The sequence below is a fragment of the Notolabrus celidotus genome, chromosome 3 (assembly GCF_009762535.1).
Source record: "Notolabrus celidotus isolate fNotCel1 chromosome 3, fNotCel1.pri, whole genome shotgun sequence".
NCBI lineage: Eukaryota > Metazoa > Chordata > Actinopteri > Labriformes > Labridae > Notolabrus > Notolabrus celidotus.
Genome location: NC_048274.1, coordinates 22,859,094 through 22,883,461, shown reverse-complemented (window position 1 = coordinate 22,883,461; position 24,368 = coordinate 22,859,094). Strand labels below are relative to the sequence as shown.

The 24,368-nt window shown below is 38.8% G+C and overlaps 2 protein-coding genes across 3 annotated transcripts in view; one reads left to right on the top strand and one right to left on the bottom strand.

The window, feature by feature from the left end:
- The window catches only part of myom2b (myomesin 2b), a 51,432-nt gene extending 42,907 nt beyond the window's left edge, over positions 1 to 8,525 (bottom strand). The window contains 3 exon segments of the mRNA XM_034680027.1: positions 2,426 to 2,582; positions 5,734 to 5,871; positions 8,365 to 8,525. Coding sequence (XP_034535918.1) covers positions 2,426 to 2,472 — 47 coding nt within the window. The 5' untranslated portion in view covers positions 2,473 to 2,582; positions 5,734 to 5,871; positions 8,365 to 8,525.
- Positions 1,606 to 23,815, top strand: LOC117810279 (ribosomal protein S6 kinase alpha-2-like). 2 transcript variants are annotated; one of them, XM_034680030.1, is made up of 22 exons: positions 1,606 to 1,710; positions 5,765 to 5,881; positions 8,984 to 9,065; positions 9,797 to 9,877; positions 10,329 to 10,408; positions 11,079 to 11,185; positions 11,270 to 11,307; positions 11,399 to 11,541; positions 12,863 to 12,933; positions 13,352 to 13,440; positions 13,776 to 13,840; positions 16,565 to 16,667; positions 16,863 to 17,008; positions 17,306 to 17,428; positions 19,694 to 19,783; positions 19,889 to 20,047; positions 20,153 to 20,314; positions 20,526 to 20,602; positions 20,958 to 21,075; positions 21,207 to 21,263; positions 21,582 to 21,662; positions 21,932 to 23,815. In XM_034680030.1, exons 1-22 carry the CDS (start codon positions 1,606 to 1,608, stop codon positions 22,097 to 22,099), a joined length of 2,262 nt encoding a protein of 753 aa, XP_034535921.1. In that variant the 3' UTR covers positions 22,100 to 23,815. The 2 variants fall into 2 exon arrangements, with proteins under 2 accessions (XP_034535921.1, XP_034535920.1); XM_034680029.1 differs by lacking the exon at positions 1,606 to 1,710 and having other exon boundaries at positions 5,753 to 5,881; positions 13,349 to 13,440.
- The last annotated feature ends 553 nt before the right edge of the window (positions 23,816 to 24,368 follow it).

The following is a 24,368-nucleotide window of genomic DNA, read 5'->3' as shown; positions in this document are numbered from 1 at the left end:
CTATACGCTTTTTACGTCTATTAATGTAGTGCAATAGAACACTAATGGTTCTACATATATCAACCTGTGTGTGTCCAGTGCTACTCAGTGTTTATGAATATTAATGCTATGATCTTCTTACTGAGCCATAATCCCGCCAGGACAAAGACAAGTAATAATCCTGAGTCTTCTACAACACAACCCCACAGATTGACCAAACGCAACTGCACTTCCAAAAGTACTGAAACTATAAGCTTACCATGTTCTAAATGTGGCACAAATCCTTCAGAAGACTGGAACACAATACTATAAACTTTGTGTTTAATGATGTCCAAAGTTATAGGATCAGTGTTTGAGAGTTTGAGGTGAAGTAGCCCAGAAACCTAATTTCAGAGGATATTAGAGCTCAGCTTAGATACAGACACTTTGACATTGGTAGAGCACAAATCCGGATCTACTCTCCTCTTTCCCCCATCAAAATGCCCCCCAGTTGGTAGCCTACCCTTGGTGTCTTATTTCAACATCTCTCTCTCTCCCTCTCTCTCTAGTTATGTAACACTGCAGTTGTGCAAAGCTGCTGATGTGACGGATTCAAGCACCTACACACACACACACACACACACACACACTAACACTGACACCCATGCCCATTGATCCTACACACCACACCGTACTCTGTGTGATTGCTGTCCTTGTTTCTGTCATCATTATTGACATTCACATTGATTGCTGTCCTCAAAACTCAATTCCTATTTAATGTTATTATTGTTCAGCATTCCTGCACAATTAGGACTATTTTGTAATTTGTCAGAATCTTTATTAGTCTGTGTTTGTCATTGGATGTCATATGTGAGCAAAAGAGAAAGAGGGAGACGGAGAGAGGTAGCTGGGTTACACCATGTGACCTCGCCAGCTGTTGCTGTACGCCAGTGGGAGAAACAGGGAGGGAGGTGAGGAGCAGGAACAGGGGGCAGCGAGGGAGGGAGGGGTCAGGAGCTTGCCGGTACACAATGTGACTGGTGACAATCCCTTGTTCTGCAGAGCGAGAGGGAGAGAGTGAGGCCGCAGGGGATGAACACACACACACACACACACACACACACACACACACAAACACAAACACACACACACACACACTAACACACACACACACACACGCTCAGGCTGAGATGTGAAGAGGACGCTCGCTCACACACACCTCTCCTGATTCAGCGGAACAGATTTATTCGTCACCTCTCCCTGCAGACTAATGCAGCAAGCCTGCTGCATAACAACACAATCCAAAACCCAGCGGCACCTGCCCCTTCCGCCATCCCGCCCGTCTGTCTGCGTAGATTAACGGCTCTGTTACAACTCTGACTGCGTGCTCGCTGGCGTCCACTGCAGCTGAGAGACAGAGGGGGGAACACGACAGGCTGAGACTCAGCAGAGATAGACAAGCAGCGAATGTAAATGATGGAGAAGCTAAAAAGCCAGGACCGCATTGAAGATGGGCTAATGGACAAACTGCAGGACAAATAGATTACCGCAAAGGAAAAGAAGCTCTGTCTGCACGTCTCCACCTTAGGACCTCCTGTAGGGAGATGTTCATCATTATGGGATAGATGCACAAGTCTGCCCATTGCCATGGATACCAGCACGCGAAAATTCACAGTACGGAGATGGTTTTCTATCTACCTGAAGAACAAGGCAGCAAGGAACAAGAACAACACAGGCTTCTGTCAACTAGAGGTTAGTCACACTGTATAGGCACACATACAGGAGCCGAACAAACTTCTACTAACTACACATTAACACATGTGTAATCTTGGGGGTTGGGGGGGTTGCATCAGTGTTGCACCATGTGTTTGTGCAAATATTGGAGTAATGAAAGAACAAAAATGAAGCAGTCTGATATCATCAGTAGAAGAGGATGTGAGGACAGTCTTTGTGCACACGTGGATGGGTGTGGGTGGCATGTGTGACATTTTGTCAGGGGTTCAGGAGTCATTGCAGCATCGTTACAGCTGTTGCTCTGCCTGCCTGCCTGCCTGTCAAGAGTCCAGAAAACAGAAGGGCAAAGAGACTCAGTGTTTTGACTAAGAGAGAAAGAGACATGGGATAAATGGGAATGTAGACAGACAGACAGAAATGCTAACAGGCAAACAAGGAGCCAGGCAGGCAGGTTGATGGATAAATGGATGCAGACAGATTGATTCAGTGGACGGCCACAGCAGTGGAAGTCTATTTTTAGCCCAAACAAGCCGGCAGGGAGGAGAGGGGGGCAGAGTGCTGTTTGCAGCACATCTACCTGTATGTTTGGGATATAAATAGAAGCAGCTCCCCCACCTCTTTTGGTCTTCTGTTGTTGTGATTGGGGAAGAAACAACATGTCAGACCATCTACCTGTTTGTGTGACTGTTGGTCTTCCAGGCTGGAAAATATCTGTCTGCTTGTGTTTGTTTACCTGCTTGGCTGATGGTCAGTATGTGTTGAAATGCTTTGATGTCCCATGTTTGGGAGTCCTCTTTTCACTTCCACCCTGCTTCATGGTAAGGTCAGGTTTCAGGGTCAGCATCCCAGAGGCTAGAACCAAGGCCTTGACTGGGGCCTCTTCAGCTGCCCTGTTTCCAAAAGTCAAAAAGCAATAATGCACTTTACACAAACTTCTCATGCTTAATTATTTGTAGGTTGAAACTTTCAAGCAAGTCACACCTCATGCAACACCTCAACCAGTGACATCACAGCAGCTGATAGGTGCTAAAAAACTATACAAAGAAAGCTTTGACTTCACAGTTTAAATGTATGAAATCCATAATTACATGCTTAGTGCTAAGTACAGCTTTCTCATATTACTATTATGTTCATGTGTTTTCTCTTTAGGGTCTTTGCATCATATTTTACCTAACTTAAATGATGTGCTAACTATAATTTGACAGTTTCACATAGCAGAATTTGAGCCTCAAATTGTTTTTTATATTTGCAAAAACTCTGTGAAAATTGAGGCAAAGCATTGGGATAGAAAATCTTGTTGAGACGATAACTTTGGACAACAGTGATTGTGCTTTGTGGAGCTAAGAGCTGCACTGCTGTTATGCTGTCAGGTTAGAAGCTGATATGCTGTCAGGTTTGTTTCCTCTTCACCTCAGATGAACCTGCAGATCTCTGTGGTTCAACATTTCCTTTAGGATTCAGACTAAACTAGGATTTTAACTTTAGATTTAAACTAAAAAATGTATTTATCTCTTTTATCAAAATTAAATGCCAGAAGGGTTCGATCATTCAAGACACTTTCATCACTTTATTTACACAAATGAAATATATTTCTGACCCTCAACTTTTAAAAATCCTGATACAAGGGAAACTGCTTTGTAACACTTTTTGATAGATTATTGTTATGGCTGGAAGAATAATTATAATTCTCAAAGGCTAAATTTGACAGCTAATAACTTGCTTAGCTGCATGTTTTTGATGAGGGTACACCAAGGGGAAACAAAGATGCAGTCTTAATAACACTGCAGAAATAGGATAAAGTAATTTGTTATCACATCAGAAGCAGATCTAACCTTTATAATCTCCATATTGACTTTGCCATAATAACTTTAATGCTATGGTGTAACGTGATTTTTCAGTCTATCATAAAACTAGTATACAGTTTGGTGTATTTCTGTTGGTGTTTTCACTTGTTTGAAAGTGATGTTTTAAAGAATTACAATGTTTTGTCACACTGACTGTGCCTGAGGTTGTCAGTTTCTCATTTGCTTCACTGAATGGACAAAACAGACTTAAATAGAAAGCTCTTACTATTTCACTACCTGTGACCTCAGCCAATAGCCCCCAAGCAACAACATAAAGGGACGTAAATATCCAGGGTCTTTATGTATTTATTCATATGAGTAGGGATGTCCCGATACCGATCTCAACTATCATTTGATCATTTACATCCACTGTCACTGAACCCAATTTGCAGATTAAGGCTGATGCGTGAGTGTAATTCAGTATTCTGAATTTCCAATTTCGGAAAGCGGAAGTAAACAACGGCCGAGCTGATAGCGAAACTACTTCTTTAGCATCCACTCATGATTTAAAAAGCTAGGAAGTGGTTTATATGGAATTTAATAACATTCACAGCACATAAAAACGGAGTTCCCCCCGTCAAAAAGTAGAAAAAAAGAAAAAGCAGAACAAGTGCTGTGCATTGTGGGAAACAGTACGTGAGGCAGATTGGTCCGATACATGGGGTGCATCTCAAAGCTCTAAACGTCCATCCTTGCGTCATTTCCTCACGTCTTATTCCCGCCCACCAGAGATGTGAGGAAATGAAACAAGAGGAGAGAGGAAACAAGGAGATTTGTATTTGGAGAAATGAGACGTCCTCTCCTCCGGAGCGTCACATGAAGCGACGTCGGTTTGTGATGGCGGCTTTAACAGCTGTTTGTGTCTGCAGACATGTTCACCGTAATAACTCTGATCAATATAAAGAGTAACAGAGCTCTGTCTCTGTGTTTACCTGTTTAACATGCTGTTAAGTTTCGGTTAAGTCCGAGCCGCTGCAGCATCCAATCAGTGAGTGATATTCGATACGGGAGCGTGTCTGTCAGAGAAAAGACTTCTGCAAAGTCTGCTCTCGTGTTTCCTCGATTATCCCTCCTCCGATCAGTCTCCTTCCTCCTCTCTCCTCCAGCAACGTTTAGAGCTTTGGGACGCAAGTTAAAATGGCGCGTCAGTAACTACTTCCGGTTCGGCCGAGGAGCGAGGAGCCTGCAGTTTAGAGCTTTGAGATGCACCCATACCATAGACCCATACTGAGATTTTTTTCCGAATCAGTAGACATCCAGGGAGTTTTGGCCTACTGCAGATTTTGCTCTTTGTCACATACTACTTACTACATTCTGAATTTTGGCCAAATCAGTACGTACTGCTAGTGTAGTAGGCAGTTTCGAAAACAGCCTGTGTATACATAATGAGAAAATAATAAATTGATGTAGAATTCAAGCCGTGATTTACATTTTATGGTAGAACTCACATGTGCACTGCCAGACACATAACAGAAAAAGCATATGCTCTACCCACCCTACGGTAACTCTCCAGGGACATATGGTTCAAAAAGATGAAAACATAAACCAAACACAGGACAGTCTGTTACATTAGTATTAGCAACTTCGTGGCTACTGGCAGCTGCCATTCTCTGTACCGGCATGCTGCTACGTAGCTAGTGTCATGAAACCGGGCGTGTTTCGATCTCGCTGTCACTCCCAATATTTACGTTCTCCGTCTCTCAGCCTGCTGCCATTGTGGATCACGCACTGTCTCGTGAGAGTTTCATTCAGAGCAGCCTCGGATTTAAGTGTGCTCGAATGAAGCACAACAGTTTTGTAGGTCTCATACAGCAGAGCTTGTAAATCAGATTAGGAGTTTTACAACAATGCTAGCTGGATTAAGTGAAATGGAATAAATATAAGACATATTTTAGTTATTGTTTTAATTACTTATTTTTGTTATAGGAAAAAGAACACTGAGCAGCTCAACTCTCTTATCTCTTGTGCAACTATTATCTAGGCAAACACAAGTATCGGATCGGGACTCTGTATCAGCAAATATTCAATATTAAAAAATCGGATAGGGGGCCAAAAAAAACTGATCGGGCCATCCCTACCTATAAGTAATAAAGAGATTTTTCTAAGGTTGTTTTATCTCTATGTATGTTTTACAGAGAATACTTGTACAGCTGAAATGTTGTGAAATGTCATTTGCTTAGTCTTAGTCATGTCTCACTTTTTGAGATAACGTGTCTCTCTTTCCTCAGGAGGACAGCATACTGAAGGAGATTGACATCAGCCATCATGTTAAGGAGGGCTGTGAGAAAGCAGACCCCTCTCAGTTCCAGCTGCTCAAAGTGCTGGGACAAGGCTCCTATGGAAAGGTAAAAGATACATGTGTATTACTGTAACATCTTAAAACTGAGCACTTTAAACCAACCTTATACAAAAACATCACAAAAAGCAGGTTCTTTCAAATCTACTCGATGTGGTTGCTGGGACAGGGATCATAAGGAAACTCAAGAGATGAGTGTTGACTCGACCATCCAAAAGATAAGCCTTGACACTTAGCCAATGCTGACAGCTAGATGCAGGCTGTCCTCACTTGCCCAGCTGGCCCAGTAGGTCATCACTAAGGAGAGCTGATGCAGAGGGGCAGCATTTCTTCAGCTGCATTCAGTCTCTATTTTCATTATCATAACACTTTGATTTGTTATACATTTTAAGTACAACAGTTTCACCAGAATATCTTGACTAAACACCTACAGCGTATGGCCTAAAGTAAGTGCACTCTTGTTTATTAAATTGGTGCTATAAATGAAGAAAAGAGGTGAGCATTGAAAACAACCCAAAGGATAATCCTTGAGACGATACCCAATGCTGACAGCAGATTGGGCATCCAATTACTTTAAGCTAAAGTTGGCATTGTCTGTTTTTTCTTCCTCTATTGTTTTTAAATAAGGAAGTGATGGAGTCATAATAAGAGAGACAAGTACGTGGAAAGTTGCTGAGCTGTATTCAAAGGATGTAACTGGCAGCACAACCACCAGTTTTAATTTCATAAAACTGTGATAGAAGACTGTCAGCGGAAAAGGGGATGTGAAACTGAAGTTAATCCGATAAAAGGTTGTGAATGCTGTACATGGTCTTGTGGTTTCAGAGATATGTCTATAAGGAAGTGCCTCAAACCTGAATTTCTGTATGGCCAGGAGGGTGATGCTGGTTGCAGAATAGCTTGTTTTAAGTCTACTTCAAACAGTGTGTTTGTAAATGAATCTTAAAGATGCAATATGTGGGGTTTAGTGGCATTCAGCACAAAAGACTAGGAAGAAATGTGGTGTAATATTTGTAAGTTTAAATTATTGTATAATTACCTGAATACAAAAATCATTTTGTTTTTATCATCGTAGAATGAGCCTTTTCTATCTCAAGTGAGTGGTTATATATTAAATATATCCCATATATTAAATACCATAAGTATTTAATTAGTGGCCATTTTGGAATATGAAAAACATACAGATTGTTTTTCTCAAAATAATTTCTAAAGATGTTTTTGATGGTAAAAAACTTCACAAATGGAGGAGTACTTACCATGCATCATAGGAGCTTTTTATCCTAGAAGGCCACCGTACATTTACCAAATGGAGTGGTGAGCAAGGGAGCGTTCAATAGAATCTAACCGCAAGATATCTGTGAATGTTCCCTTTTCTACAAACTGAACCTTTGAGGCTTCAAAACATTAGTCAACAAAACAGTTGGTGATACCATGGTGTTCATTTCAGCTCCTTTGCCATAAATATGTGACCTTAATTTTGATTAAGCATGTAGTAAACATTAATCCCAGATAATTGAAATAGATGCCTTGATGTTTACCAAAGAGTAACAGAACAATAAACAATTAGGTGAAATAATGACCCATTGTGTTGTGACAAAAATAGTTCTTAACTGAGTTAGTTAGTTCCTCTTGAGTCCAGCTCAATTGTTTTCTGCTTTGTTATATTCCTTTTGAAGTTTGAAGTTTTTCTTCCCCAATAAATGGGGAAGTGTGATCAGATATGGGATGGCAGCTTGGTTTGGCTCTCTATCTGTTCCATGTAAATCTAAGATTGATTTTTTTTTTTAAATGTGCCATGAAAGTGATGGTAAATGACCTGTCCCTTCAAAATATCTTTGGAAATACTGTTGTCAATCAGGCACAAAAAATCTTGAAGGACTCTTCTCATGTAATTTTTTTCAGAATATCAATTACTGCCCTCTGGAAGACGGTTCAGAGCGAGCAGATATGAGTATGAGGGTTCACTTACTCTGTATTAATGTTAATATCATATTGCTTTTTACAGCCACATTGGTATCTTATAGTTATTTATTGTATTATTGGTATTTGTTGTGTCATTGGTATGCCACAGTGACATGGTTTCTTATCTTGACAGTGGGCATGTTATTGTGTATTGGTATGATGAATGAATGTATTGTTTGTGAGCAGCACTGCACTTATGTCCACGACAAATTTCCCCCCAGGACAATAAAGTTTATCTTATCTTATCTTATCTTAAATAATCTGTTTTGACTTCAATCTGAATATGCTGTTTTGCAAAGTCATGCCAAAGATAATACTTTATCCAATTTTTCAAGGCCGATGAATCATAAGTGTTTTAGAGATAGAGATATGCAAGGCGCAGAATTGAAACCACAGCAAATGTTCACGTGACTACATTTCACAAAGCTTTAGGCAAGCACGAGGACAGGTAGCCTTCAGCTGTAAAATCGCGCTATTTGTCGTCTTCGTGCACATAGAAACTGATGCGTGTCTTATCGCAAGGCAGCATATTTGTAACTATTTAATTAAAGTGATGGTAACTGCACTCACCTCAGTTTAGTGTTAGTTTGGGCGTAGCATACAGGTGTAGCATTTGAGACAAAAATGTAGCAACAGGTGCGCATGCGCTCAAAACGGTTCTTAGGGGAAATCGGGAGACTATTCAGATAATCTATGACATCACTCTGTGGAAGTACTCTAAAAGCTCTGAAAGAAAGGCCTGCTTTCAACCTGAAGTAAATCTCTATTGGATTTTTCAATGAAATGTACGTACATTAAAAGTTAAGAACTAATTATTTGGGTGTTTAATCTGACATGTATGATTATATTACTGCTGTTGACCCATGGTTACATTATTTGATGAGGTTGTTGTATCATATTGTAAGAGAACATCATGTTCCTGGAGTTTCAAGCTCCTAACTCTGGGATGGCAACTCAAGGACTTGTTTGTTGTTAGTACAGACTAGTTATGGAATAGGTCATGTGGGATTAGGGTAAAGGTCAACCACTAAGACCTCCTCTGTGTAATGTATTCAAATAAATTCCTGCAACTTGTTTCTTACCAACAACAACTGGATTTCTTGGATTTTAAACCTGTAACTATGGTTTTGATTTAAACTGATGCTATTCAAGGGGTGATGATTATTATGATGTTTGATGATGATTCCAGGTTTTCCTGGTGAGAAAGATCAGAGGAGCAGACAGAGGACAGCTGTATGCCATGAAGGTCCTGAAGAAAGCAACACTGAAAGGTAAAAATGACTACTACTACTAACTATTAATACGCTAGAATACAGTTTTAGTTGTCTCAACGGCCTCAAAAATGTTTGTTTCTATGTTTTGTTTCCACCGGCAGAGACTGGGTGCTTTTTTGATGGTGGATAAAGTATGTGTACTGTTGATACTGTGGTGCAACCTGCATCCAAACTGGAATCAAATACTCAATCACAACACAATACACAATAAGCTGCAATGACAGCATTAGCTGATTGGTTACTTTTTTAGCATCAAAATTTGTTATGCACAGAAGAGATGAGAGGTATCTGATTGTCTCAGATTGTCCTACATTCAGGAGGATTATGGGTAAAAGAGTTTATTTTGTACTTGTGAAACAGATGAACTGTTTTCGCGTCAAATGGGATTATTGTAAACGAGGATGTACCGTGAAAAAACAGGTTGAGATGCCATGTGCTGATTTAGTGTCTTTGTACAATCCTTAATCCTCTTAACCTGCACCTCTGGAATTTAAATAGTTATGGTTTCAAACTGTCAAGGAGACAGATGCTGCAGTAACACAAACGGTACTGTTTCCTCTACACCAGCAGCTGAATCAATCTAATTTAAGCAACATTTTTTAATTAAGTTAATGCTGTTTCATTCTACAGAGAACCTACTCATGGTATTAGAGGGTTGTCATGATGCAGTTATAAATAACAGGGTGCTATGCTTTAAACAAATACTTCCCCCACTTTGTCCTTTTCAGTCCGGGATCGTGTGCGGTCTAAGATGGAGAGAGACATTCTGGCAGAAGTGAACCATCCTTTTATAGTTAAACTGCACTATGGTGAGTCTGACTGTGTGATGGGCTTGGTTGAGATGTTGTTATAAATATCTGTCTTATTGAAATCATTAGAAAATAGGTTTCTTTCAAAGCGAAGCTGAGAGGAAGGGTTGAACAACACTTACGGTACATGACCAACAAGGCCGTACAGCTTTTTAGGGAAGTCCTTTGGAGACTGAATGCCACAGGGCAAACATGACACTTTCATAGCAACCCTCTTGTTTCACTATGACTCAGTTTACATGAACATTGATATGCCTGTTTTGAGCCTCTTCCTATGATAGGAAACACAGGGGAAAAAAGGAATACAGCACTGAATATGTTAACTTCTGCAATAATGCTAATATTGCCCCACACCCGTATCCATACTGTGCAACTTTTCTCGTCTGTAGCTTCAATATGTGCTGTGAAACTCATACAGTGTATTCATGTGTGTGTTTATGTGTGTGTGCAGCCTTCCAGACGGAGGGAAAGCTCTATCTCATCCTGGACTTTCTCAGAGGGGGAGACCTTTTCACTCGTCTGTCTAAGGAGGTTGGTTTGCGCCTCATGGATCCCTCGCTCTTTACCTTTAATATCCACTATGAAAAAAAAGCTTTTTCAAGTCTTTACTTTTCCAAGGTTTATTGTGGGTGGTGTAACACCATGGCTGCAAGGACTCTGTAAACCTGCTATTGAGACTTCACGAGTATGTTGGTTGAGCGCATTGTTTGGCTGTAACAGGTTTTGAAACAATGGTGCTATTTTATTTAGTTTTCCCTCTGGGACACAAGAGTCTGAGCCAATCCGTCAGCAACATGAGGCTATTTTTCTTAAACAGGAAGTTTATTAAACAACTAAGTAACAACACAAGGCAGTGAAGGTTACTGTCAGAGGAGTCCTGAATACAGCTTGTGTCACCAAGTGACCTATAACCATAATTATCAACATAAACATGAGCATTATTTCTTTGAATAAGGTGAAGTTCATAAATTAATAAAGATAAGTATATATGTATTTCTCAAGGGTTGAGTTTAAAGTAATTTTTCCTTAAGTCTTAACTCTTTCAATTGTAATATGGATGAGCAGGAGCATACCTCATGTTTATGAGGAATAAGTGGTAATAAGTAATTTTTTGCAGATATTTTTCCCATCCTGTGATTTTCTCTTATGTTTTTATCTTATAATTCCAGGTGAATTCATGAAAACTCTTTTATTGTTGCAGGTAATGTTTACAGAAGAGGATGTGAAGTTTTACCTGGCAGAGTTAGCACTGGCCTTGGACCATCTCCACAGCCTGGGGATCATCTACCGGGACCTCAAACCTGAAAAGTACTTTAATAGAAAGGCTCCATTTTAGTTTATTTTGTTTTGTTATGAACTGAAGCTGAATCTAATGCTTACTTTTCTCAACAGTATTTTATTGGACGAAGAAGGGCACATTAAGATAACGGGTTAGTGCAGACACTTTTTTTTCTGTCTCTAGATATTTTACCTCATGTCAATCCTTCTTCTTAACCTTCATCCAACTTCTTTCTGTTTCAGACTTTGGATTAAGTAAGGAAGCTATAGACCATGATAAGAGAGCGTATTCCTTCTGTGGAACAATTGAGTACATGGCTCCAGAGGTTGTTAACAGAAGAGGACATACACAGAGTGCTGATTGGTGGTCATTCGGGGTACTCATGGTAAGAGATGTCTGCTGTTAAGAATCTTTTCCGACAGCTTTTTTCCCCATTTATCTACACATTTGATCTTCACTCTGAGAACATAGTCCCTCTCTCTACTGACTTGTTAGTTTTGTCTGATTATGCCTTCAAAAGCAGCAGGCATTCATTTACTTTTACTGCGCCAAGGACTCAGCTCTTGGATAATGAGCCAGTGTACTAGTTTTGAATTTGTCTTTCTTCTGGCAGTAAAGCTGCTGCATTACCATATCTGGCTGATAAGGTTCTGTCACCTCCAGTGATCATGCATCTGTTGGATTTTGCTTGTTTTGTTTGGCTGGTGGCTTATCTTGCAAACACCAAGAAGGAGGTTAACATTCATTGATGGCGGGCAGCTTAACAGGGGCAAAAAGGGAAGGTTTTAGCCCTGTCTGACCTTGGCTAATAATAGAAAGCATTAAAACAAACAAGAAACAGCTTCTCAAAATAGTCTCTGCGGACTTTGGATGGACTGGACAGTTGCATAAGGAGCCTTTTTCTTTATTTTAGGGCAACATCTGAATCTTAAAGCAGTGATGTGGTTTCTTGACATGACTTGAGAGGACATTTGATACATTCATCAACACAGACAATTTTCAATGTTAACACTTTTTACAGATTAGGATTCAGATTCACAGAACTGTATTGATCCCAGAAGGGCAATTTTATTTGCAGCCCACCAGCTAGTCAAATAAACAGTAACAGTAACAAATAGACAAACGCTAACAGTCACAACACTCAAAACTTGACAAGTCAGTGTCAACAGAAATGCAAGAAGGAGATAGTCATAAAAGAGTAAAAGAACAAATTGAACAAAACACAATTGCAAGGAATAAATACTGAGAAACAACACCATTTTACAGGAACAATCTATCTAGGACAGCTTTCAGTATTTAGCAGTCATTGGATTATTTTTAAATGCATCATGATCCACTAATTTCTGATCATTAATCAGGCAGTTTGTCTGGTTTGGAGTGTTGCAGTGATCTGAATGTCAATAAACATTTCCTTAAAGTTGTTCTTAGAAATCACTGAGGTTGATCAAGATCATAGATATCAATTACTGTCAGTCTTGACACATTTTCATTACTGCACATTTCTGTGTTCTTATTCATAACATCACAGTATTAATGATGCGTGTTCACGAGCAACATTCAGGATATATTCTAACATGCTCACAATGAGATGTGCTGTTTCTCAAAGACCAATAACTCAACATGCACTGAGAATAAAACGCTCTGCTTGTGTTATTTTATTGATCACCTGCCTTTGTTTCTGACATTTTTAACCATCTGTTTTCCAGTTTGAGATGTTGACAGGATCATTACCGTTCCAAGGGAAAGATCGGAAAGAAACAATGGCGCTTATCCTAAAGTAAGACCAGTTAATACTTCAACATTTTTTGTTTTTGGTATTCTCTAAGTTTAGTATTTTTGGGCTCAAAGTGCTGATATCTGAAGAGAAATCATACAACACAGTTCATATTTTTTCTCACATTTTTGATGTTTCATTGTGTCTTGCTTTTAGTTGTTTTGTCTGACCAACGCAACATTTGTTTTTCTAGGTTGTTAGAATGCTGTTGAGTGTTGGTTTCCAAGCTTTACTTGAGTAACTGCTTTCCTTATCATATTGCTCTAAAAGCAAGTAATTTCCTGGTGTTTTAATATATCCCACATATGTTATTAGTCCTAGAATGTTCCTCTTGTCCTGAATACACAAAAGCTGAACATGTGACCTTAGAAGGGAAATTAATAAGTGGATATAAATCGGTTTCTTGTCTCGTTTTGAGCAGGGCAAAGCTGGGAATGCCACAGTTCCTGAGTCCTGAAGTGCAGAGCTTGTTGAGAGCACTCTTCAAGAGGAACCCTGCTAATCGACTTGGTAATGCATATGAACCTGGAGGGATGCAAATTAAAAAAGACACATAGTGCTCCACTGAGACAGACTATGAGCGCTAATGCTATCAAACCTCATCCCGATGTAGGGAAATAAAAAGACAGGCCTGTAGAAATGTTACTTTAACAGAAGCAAGCCTGGAGCTATAACACAATTGTCAAAGCTCTCACAGTCTCTTCTCATTAAGCCAATAATGTTAAACAATACCATTTATATCTGCAATGTCCAGGCAGCCAGACCATATGGAAGTCCATTAAGAATCTGGCAGAACATAAAAAAGACTGATTGTTTCAATTTGTCTCATTCTGTGTGACTGATAGGAGCCGGACCAGATGGAGTGGAGGAAATAAAAAGACATCGCTTCTTTGCATCGATAGACTGGACTGTGAGTACAATTTATATCCTGAACTCTGCATCATTCAAGGAGTAATCTTTGTGCTGGACAGTGGCCACAGACTCAGCTGCAGAAACAGATGTATGCTTGTAAGCAAATAACTCAAGTTACAAAAGTTGTGGGAGACATTCCTTATTATAAATCCCATCCTAGTATGCACACCAAGTTGAGTACACACGCTCACGAGAACACACATACACAGACTGTGATTCATTTATCACCTGCCTCATGTATTTTGATTTCCTTTTTCCCTTGAGGATATATCTCCCAGAAAACCTTTCTCTCCTTATTCTTTGACAGTTTAATTGTTTCCCTGAAGTTGTACTTCTGAGATAAATTATTTAGGGTACTACTCTGGGTTAAGTTGATCTGAATCCCAATGAGGGGACTGTAGTAGTTGTTTTTATGTCATTAAAAATACACTGCGCACAATCATGACTCATTAAACATCCTCAGCATGAGATTGTTCTTAGGGGTAAAATCCTTTCCCTGCTGCCCAACTTAATTGTAATTAATCCTCTTATCTATAATAGCCTTTCTCACAGAAAATTTGCTCATGCACAACTGTTCTGGTTACACACATTACCTGTGCTATCATAATCTAACCTTGACATTTACTCCTGTTACATGGGCTGCATTCATTTGATAAGTTTTTCAACAGAGAGTACTCCTGCCTACAGCTTTGATTTGAAGTAGCCTGTCAAACATCACAACATCTCACTCTGAAATTCCCTTTGCTTCTGGCAAACTTAAGAGTTATTCTTGCAGCCTGAATAAATGAAAATAAAGAAGAAACTCTGTCACATAGATTTAAGGACTGGACTCAGGAGGAGATGTTTTGTTATCGTACACAGAGGATTAAAGTCAGAACAAGTCGATGATTTATTGCTTTGAAGTAGAATAACACTTTATTGGTGTACTGCAGCATATTTTAATAATAATGAAGATCATATGTGAGGTATGCATACGGCGGTCGATTCCCTAAAATGTAGGTTTAACTTAGAAATTCAGCTAAGAAATCCCACATTTATTGTTATTAATTGAAGAACAAAATCTTTCAAATCACTTGATGTCAGGCTGTTCATCTTTTGGTTTGTTTCAAAGATTAAAAAAAGTCTTGTGACATTTGTTTATCCATTGTTGTGAGTAATGGCTCTATAATTTTACTACTCACACCAAAATCCAATTTCATTTGCTTTGCATGCCCACTAATCTCAGCCCATTTCCACTGGCTCTCATTGATACTTGTCCTTACAGTACTACTTGCTCAGCAGCACATTTTGACTCTAACAGAAGGTGTTTAAATGGTTTGAATTGACAAGCTATCAATAAAAGGCGAATGTCCACCTCCACATGCTGCTAATTAAATCTGGCAAAATGCTTCCTCTGCTGTCCCAGAAAATTTTGACTATTTCTCAGTGCACTCTGCACATTTTCTAATCTTTGAGGAGATTCTCTTATAAAACCTGACTGAAATAAAGACTGCAGCCTCTAACAATCTCTCCATACATGAAAAAAGATCTTCGTCCAGTTATGTAAATGCTGCGGTAAATGTTATTTGATGTGAGAGCTATCCAGACTGCTGGAAATAGGAAATGACTACCTTTGCAAGGGTGACACCTGCTGGCCATACTGAGTTATACATTTAGGTGAAAAAACAGGGCATGAGCATACTAGTTTATCTGTTCTGGTTAACAATGCAAGAATATATTATAAAAAAAAATATCATAAAGTCACATCACATCTTTTATACAGAGATCATTTTCTTTATCTTTGAGTCGATGAAAAACATTCATTTGAATGTGATGTGGGTATTCATACTCCTTTTATTCCTCTCTTCTTATTATTGGTTCTGTTTTTTGTCCTCCAAGTTTAAATTGCAGATTAATTCGTGGTGCAGGTAAAAAAATGAATAGATTTAGAATCAGTGGTTTGGGATGTATGACAGGCCTTTTAGTGAAACAGTTATTTAACCCTCCTGTTATGTTACGGGTCAAACTGACCCCTTTTAAAGTCTACTTTAGGCAATATATGCTTTCCAAACCAGCTAAATGCAGCATAACAATCTGGGCAGCATGTGACAGAAGAAGTGTCTCTTGTTAATTTATCAACATCGCTTCATAAAAAATAAAAATAAATAAAAATGTAAAACAAAATAAACAAAAATCTATGTCATGTAAAACTATTGTATTTATTTTTCCAATGTACATAAAAAAAAAAGTTTTGATATTAATTATAATGTAAAAATGAGTGAGTTATCCTCATTGAACCATGACCTGTGAGAATTAAAGAACACCAATGGACTAAAGCTTGATTTAAATGGGTAGTAATGTAATGGAGTTGAAAAATATATTTAAAAAAATGTGTATTGGGATTTTTTTGGGTTCTGAAACTTTTGGATAATTGAATATGCCCTGGGTCAAATTGACCCAGAAACATTATTGCTGTACCAGAGAAACAAACATAACAGGAGGGTTAATTTGAGTGTTGTAGACCCAAAAATGTCATGTTAACGTTGGGCCTGTACAGATGAAGAAACAACAGCTTAATGGAAAGAGATAAGAGTTCTGTTGACATTTTGTACGTGTAACTACAAGCAGGGATTTCAGTCTTTCATTCATCTGATGTGAATTTGCCACACAATGTGTCTGTTTATGGTTGAAGCTGATGTTTCTGACACACTGATACAATCTTTGATGTTGTTGTTTTCTGTAGAGATTGTACAAGAAGGAAATGAGGCCTCCATTCAAACCCACTGTGGGAAGACCTGAAGACACTTTCCATTTTGACCCTGAGTTTACCTCAAGAACACCCACTGGTAACTTACACACACAAAACACACTCATACATAGTTTGTACTTCAACAAATGTGTGTTTGCATGAAATAAGATGAATCCAATATCTGAGTAAATATATCCAGTGTTTGTTCTATATGATGATGCATTTGGACTTAAATGTAAGAATGAACAGTGTTAGTATTGCAACATTTTTGTATCTGCCTTTCCCAATCCAGATTCTCCTGGCATCCCGCCCAGCGCAAACACACACCAGCTGTTTCGTGGTTTCAGCTTTGTTGCCCAAAATCAGAATCCAGAATCCAGTGTTGCTACAGTAGCACCTTCTCGTCAGGAGTTGAGCAACATCAGCCCTATTGCAGAGGTAAATGTCTTTAAGCAAGCAGCTCATATTCTTTCATCACATCTAAAACGATAATGGACATCAGACTGATCAGATGAGATGTGTTTTATTCATAAGTTAACTGTTTGAGTAATTAAGAGACTGGCTCTTTAATCAGCTTACTTTTCCAAACATTAGCCTCATAAATCAAAGTCAACTACATGACTACAGATGACTGCTAAGAAAAAGCAATTACTGTCTCTCAAGTTACACATGACTCTGACACATCTGACTGTGACAGATTTATGGGAAAGGAGTGTGTGTTTTTGTTCTCCACAGCATATCCGTGGTGATGTGGCCTTTAATGACGTTTATGAACTCAAGGAGGAAGTCGGACAGACGATGACTTCTGTCTGCAAGAGATGTCTGCACAGAGTTACTGCTGTGGAGTATTCAGTGAAGGTAGAAGACAAAAGACCTTTTACCAGAACTTATTCACAGATTTAAGGGTTGCAATGACTACTGTAGTGTCCACGGTATCCTTTTGTTTTTCCCCTTTGTGCGTGAATCACTCCTGGGCTGACTGTTTTCCTAGACGCTTCTGTTGCTTGAGAAAAAAGGGGGAATGTCCAGAGGAAGTGGTTCAAAAATATAAATTGGGATTTTATTTGTGATCAAAGAAATGAAACATAAACAAAAACCATGGCCAATGCTTGATTTTCAACAAAGACTATCTGCAAGGTCCTCAAGGTCCGCAAGGTCTAAAGACTGTGCCCTTCAGTCAGCCACACCACTAGACTGCAGCACCTTACTCTTAAGCACTCGGACCTGCGGGATCACAACCATTAGTGAACACACCACACCACACACACACAGACACACAGATATTTCCAAAATATAATTAAATTATTAAATATAACTTTCAACTAAGGAATTGGCTCCCACAACTACTCGACACAAGAAGTTTTTGAACTGCTTGATTAGATTTCTCCGGTTTTCAGCCAGAAAACAGCCTGTAAAAGCTGCAGTGTATTTTTTTAGAGTCAATGTTCCTGATTAAATCATGACTACTCAAAGTGCTCCTTTTGCCACTGACTCGTTCAGATTGTTTCTTACTAAGTGCTAACATTATTCTAGAACAGATTCTGAAAAAGATAGGGTTTCGAATGCCATCAGACTCCATTTTTAAAACATTACATTTATTTTGCAGAGTGCCATAGTTTCTAATCTATCCGTGCCTTGATTTGTTAGCTGATTTATCTCTTTCTTCATTTTTTGGTGTTTTAAATTGCTAAGTAAGATCCAACACATTATGTGTGTAATACTCAATAACACCAGCAACTCAATTAATCAAGACAGGCGTTAACTGTTAAATCTCATGCTCTGCAGGGAAGAAATTAACTGCTTCTGTTAATGGATTCTAGTGACTGTGCATATAGTAATCAAACAGCTGTTTCTGGTTTAAACTGACACATCTTTCTCTGGAGGAACCTTTTTTGTAGTGTGTCAGACTGAAAATAATAATCTGAGTGTGTCAGTAGACAAAGCATTTAGTGGGAGTACTTTGGTTGGGTACATTTGCTCAAAAGGATTACATTACATCCATTAAATCCTGTTTCACTGCAACCTACTAAAGCAATTCCCAAATTGCTGTAACTAGCAGATGTTAAGACCCCCAATATGAAAAAATGCCAAGGTTTTAAGATGTCAGTAGAGATGGGCTGATAATACCAAAGCTTGTATTATCAGGGTGAACAGCACTGTTTGAATATAAACTGTCAGAGTCTGCATCAAACATGAAATGTAACGTGGCAGCTGATGTTTGAAGCTTGAAACGCAACTGGTATTTCAAAAAGTGCTTTATTCAGATTAGAAAGTGTGACAAAACTGTGTGATCGGCACATTTATGAGATAAGAAGAGAAGCGATTACTAAGAGAAAAAGCCTTTTACTCTAAAAGGACAAAATGATTTTACCTGAATCTGATACCACTTTCAAATGTAATAAAAATAATCAACAAATTAAAACCATATCTGTCTGTCAGACTTAACTCCATCACAGCTGGCTTTGAGAGCCATCACACTAATATTAGTCATTAAGCTAAAGATTTTAACCCCAAATGAACTCAAACAACTGCACCAAAAATACTCTGTTATGTTTTGCTTTAAAAAAGTATCAAACATTAGGGCTTTGTTACAATGCAAGGTGTATGGTGAATGTAATTGCAACATATTGTACTAAAGTATGAATATTAACTGCAGTGCTGTGCATCAGAGAAAAGTATACAGTTCCATTTCATAACACACAGGCTTCTGAGACTTCATATGTAACAAATAATTCTCAGACGCCTGTGTGTTATCAAAGCGGCAAAATGTATTGGTGCTTCAGACTGTCATAAAGAGGGCTGCCATACGTTTTACAGCCACCAGATGTCACTGTGTTTGCGATATTTGAAAACTCAAATCTCTTTCAGCACAAATAGAAAGAAAGCCCCAGAGTAGCACGAGACTTTACCCCTCCATCACTAGATATCAGCATTACCCTGTAACAGTGTGTGGTTTTTAAATTTGCATGTTAAGTATTTACAGTCTTTTTTTAAGTCATGTGAGTGATGCACTGTGTGGAAAGGCTACACATATGCAGTAGCCTTCTTGTCGTGTCTACTGTATGTAGAGATTCAGAAGTTGCAACTAATACGGTATCCTGTTTTTTGGGGGTTTTTTGTCAGATTATTGAGAGAGTGAAAAAGGATCCATCAGAAGAGATTGAGATTCTGTTAAGATATGGACAGCATACAAACATCGTTACCCTGAAAGATGTAAGAGAAACACTCCTACCATGGACATAAACATACAGAACTTTTATATCATCTTGAAAACAGTTATTAATGACTTGTGTGTGTGTGTATGTTTTTCACCATCAGGTGTTTGACGACGGCCAGTTTGTGTACCTGGTTCAGGATTTAATGAGAGGAGAGGAGCTGCTGGACAGAGCTCTGACTGTGCCAATTTTCACCGAGAGAGATGCATCAGACATCGTCTGCACTCTGACCAAGACTGTAGAATATCTACACTCACAGGGGGTAAGACAGAGCCCACTGAGACAACCCCAAATAAATTATCACTTGTGGCTCTTGTTTAATTAACTTTGCCACATTTGTTTTTATTTACCTGTTTTTTCTTTACAGGTTGTGCATCGAGACCTGAAGCCGAGTAACATTCACTACTCTGATGACAGTGGCCTCCCAGAAAGCATCAGAATATGTGATTTTGGTTTTTCCAAACAGCTCAGAGCTGAGAATGGCTTACTGATGATCCCCTGTTACACAGCTACGTTCATGGCACCTGAGGTAGTCATAGGAACAAATCTCTGATATCTTTCTAGAAGTCATGACATGACTTTCAAAACAACATAAACAAGAAACCAGTCCCACCATGCACTGTTTAAATTACTTCTATGCGTGTGTGTGTGTGTGTGTGTGTGTGTGTGTGTGTGTGTGTGCGTGTGCGTGTGCGTGCGTGTGCGTGCGTGTGTGTGTGTGTGTGTGTGTGTGTGTTCAGGTTCTGAGGAAGCAGGGTTATGATGCAGCCTGTGACATCTGGAGCCTGGGGATCCTGCTCTACACCATGATAGCTGGGTCAGTTCATCATCCAAGAGCATTTAAAACTATCAACACTTACAGAGTGTTTAAGTATGGTTCAGCTCTCTCCAGTAAATGAGTAAACTATCTAAAGCTCTCCCTGCTGCTCTAAACAGGATGCACTTTAAATACACTCCCCTGGTGAAATAACAATACTAGTAATAGGCCATATATTTTAGACCTGTAACATCGGGGGTTATTGCCTTTTACTTTCTGTTCATTGGGTTTTATTGTCTCTAGATTAAATGATACTAGCAGTTTTATTATTAGTTTTCAGAGAGCTCCGCTAGTGTATTGTCTGATTCATGCTATGTTGAATTGCTCTGAGTAATTTTTTCTTTTTATTGTTTAGTTACAGTCCGTTTGCCAACAGCTCTGAAGACATAGCTGAGGAAATTCTGGCTAAAATTGGCAGCGGTAAATTCATCACCACAGGAGGGAACTGGGACCTGGTGTCAGATGCTGCCAAGGTTACTATATTACATATATATATATATTTAGAACCTTGATATGACATGCAAATAAAACCTTTGTGTTTCTGAAATCCATTTGTGTCTTAATATATCATCTCATATCACTATTTTTCTTCATATTTCTTCAGGACATCGTGATCAAAATGCTCCATGTGGACCCTCACCAGCGCCTGACCGCCCCCCAGGTACTCTTAGTCTATAATATAACTTTGTATGCTTTATTTGGTCATAGGTGCCCCACAGTATTATTCTTTGTGTTAGTAGTTCATACATCAGCACTGATCATCTACACTTGAAATATTGTAACATGAGTAAAAAAAAAAAGTGTAACGCATGTATGCAGAGCAAAAATAGAGGAAATCATTTGACACCAAATACATATATCCATTATACCCCTACATTATTTCACCCACACAGAATCACTTAAAATCATGACAGCAATCACTGCTGACTCTACGATAACTTTCTGTAACATATTTATGTCACTGTATGACTCTCTTTAGGTTCTTCGTCATCCCTGGATTGTGGACAGAGACCAGCTCTCTGACAAAGCTCTAACCAGAAAAGATTCACTTACCGTTAAGGTCAGACCTGTGTGATTAAAGAACACATCACTGGAATAATATCAGTCAAAATACATGTTATCCTTAGACACTATATGTTTTTCATGTGTTTGCATCCTAATTGTAAGAGATGTGTGTTGATGTGTTTAGGTTATCAATCAGAAATAAAATGCCAAAAAAAGTGTTTCACATTCTGTCCATCTGGTGGTGCTGTCTGCCAGTAATTACATTTTTGGACACATTAGTCTTGTGTTGACATCATCTGATATATTCTCTCTTTTTTCCACCAGGGGGCACTGTGTGCCACTTACTCAGCTCTAAAGCGTTGTGCTCCTGCTCCTGTCCTGGAGCCGGTTCAGTCCTCCAGCCTGGCTCAGCGGAGAGGGATGAAGAAGTTGGAGAGTCCCAAAGTTGAGTCAGACACTAAAGAGAAGGAGCAGCCTCACCTATCCAAGTGAAAATATATGAAATACACACCTACATGATTAAAGATCTGGACTTTTGCACAAGCACAAACCTTGTTTCAAAGTGTAACACTGACTTCAGGATCAGTTTCAGTTGACTCAATAGAAAAAAAACATGTGAAATGAATCCTATGCTGTAGGATCTAAAATTCAGTATGTGACTGTACATTTTAACAAACTCAAACTAAACTTTTATGAGCCTTACATTGATCCTCAACACGGAGGGTTTGATTTTACTCTACAGAAGTGTCATTACTAACTCTTTATTAAAAAATAAATACTTGTATAAATCAGTCATCTAGCTATAACTTTCAACCTGGCACTGAGACAATACTTTCTAGTTTGATCATGGCAATAATATTAGAAGGAATTAAACTGATCTGATAACTTATATTTAACTAAAACACATGGATTATTATTAGTCTTGCCATGCATGTCAGAGTACAGCAAGAGCTGTCCAGTGCTAACATACCAGATGTTTTCAACTTTGATCTGTATCATAGCTTCAGCAGCTTGAGAAATGTATCTTGTCACCAAAGTCAACATGCCAAATTATTGGTGCACTTACATGTGAAGCACATACATGTACCAGGAGTTCATAAACAATCAAAAGTCTTCTGTCTTCCACTTTCATGACTTTTAGATCTAACATTAGATATAGGCATCTATGTAAGTGGGGCGATGTCATTCAGATTTTAATGTTTCCTTGAATCCAGCATCTGAAGTCGGCAGAGTTTTGCATGTTAAAAGTGTAAATGTAAATACCAAAGGGACTTACATTAATAATGCCATTAAGTCTTACTGTTGATAATATGGTTAATCATTTTACTGTATGTATTGCTGTCTTCCATAAACTCCGCCTTTGACTCTTACAAAGCTTATTGTTAAATGTATTACTCAGTGAGCTATGAAGGTAACTATGTTGAACCTTTTTCTCGTTTTTTCGTGACTATTCAAAATGTTCATTGGATTGACTAGTTTGTATAAGGAACTCTGTACTGTAAGTGTGATTGCCCATTTTCCTGCGTGTGCTTGTGTCCAGTGGTTGCAGTAGGCTCCTGTTTGCTGTTAGTGTCTGAAAGATGAGATGTTAAAGAAGCACTGTGTCAGAGGATTGTACATACTGTCTATTGCTGCTGCCCTGGTGGTCTCTGAGAAGTTGTATAATCGCGAATACGAGGTAAGGCTGAACAGGGCGATTTGTAGATATGAGTAGCACACATTGTGTTGTACAGTTTACCAGTAGAATTGTAGATTACGATGCTCTATTATTAAGACGCACAATCATCAGTTAGCACTGTATCAGCGTTACAGTAAGCCTGTAAATATGTTTTCCTTAACCAGACCATATTTGTTGTGATGCAATACACAACTACTCAAAGAGGAGCTGGGGCTCATGCATATAAGGTTGTAGATATTGTGTAGTATATGTGAGTAGTATCGCTGTAAATATTGTTAATGGATTTAGATTGTACATACTGTCCTGCTGAGCCACCATTAAAGAGATTAGATTGTTTATAAATGGTGTTGCACAACTTTAGATAAGCTGTGAGACTGTATATATTGTGTTTGCAGATAATATATTGAGATTGTAAATATTATATTGTGTTGTGCATCCATTGCTCAGAGTGTACATACTGTCTATACCTGGCCAATCAAGAAAATTATTGGCGAGAAAGCCAAAGTTTTACAAATAAAGGAAAAGACTGGAAACAACAGACAATTGAGTTTTTAATCTCATTTCACTAGCAAGGACCGCGCCACACAAGGATATAAATTGAACATTTAATGAATTAGTTGTGCGTGGTGTGCCCAGCAGAAGGAGACTCAGGATGGGGGTTCCGTCTCAGCGTTATCCTGTCGGAGCTGATCTTGACCCAGGTTGTACCTGGAAGTAGACAGGGCATAGAAGGAGCGAGCACGAGTTGAGTAGGAGAGGACAAGGAAATAGGTTAAGTGCAGTAGAGTAAGGTGAGGGAGGGTGGGTTGAAGAATCACAGACAAGCAGTTGGAGTAGGCTGGCTATGTTTAAGAAGGCTTGTCAGGTGATTGAGGGTGTGGTTTAGGCGTGGTCCTGCTCCCGAATCTAAGTTAACACCTTAACTTCATTTATGAACCAACATGTTATGCAAAGGTATTTTAGGCAGTAAATGATTTTACAGCTGACGTTCTGTTAGTGATTTATGGAAGCAAAAAAAACAGACCTACACACCTTGGATAACATCTTTTTTAAAAGCAGATATTAGACCTAGGACAAGAATAA

Excerpts from the sequence above, each read along its gene's own strand:
- LOC117810279 (XM_034680030.1), top strand. The coding sequence starts at position 1,606 with ATGGATACCAGCACGCGAAAATTCACAGTACGGAGATGGTTTTCTATC. Across the intron at positions 13,841-16,564 it reads TTGCATCGATAGACTGGACT|AGATTGTACAAGAAGGAAAT; the intron begins GTGAGTACAATT and ends TGTTTTCTGTAG. Across the intron at positions 16,668-16,862 it reads TACCTCAAGAACACCCACTG|ATTCTCCTGGCATCCCGCCC; the intron begins GTAACTTACACA and ends TTCCCAATCCAG.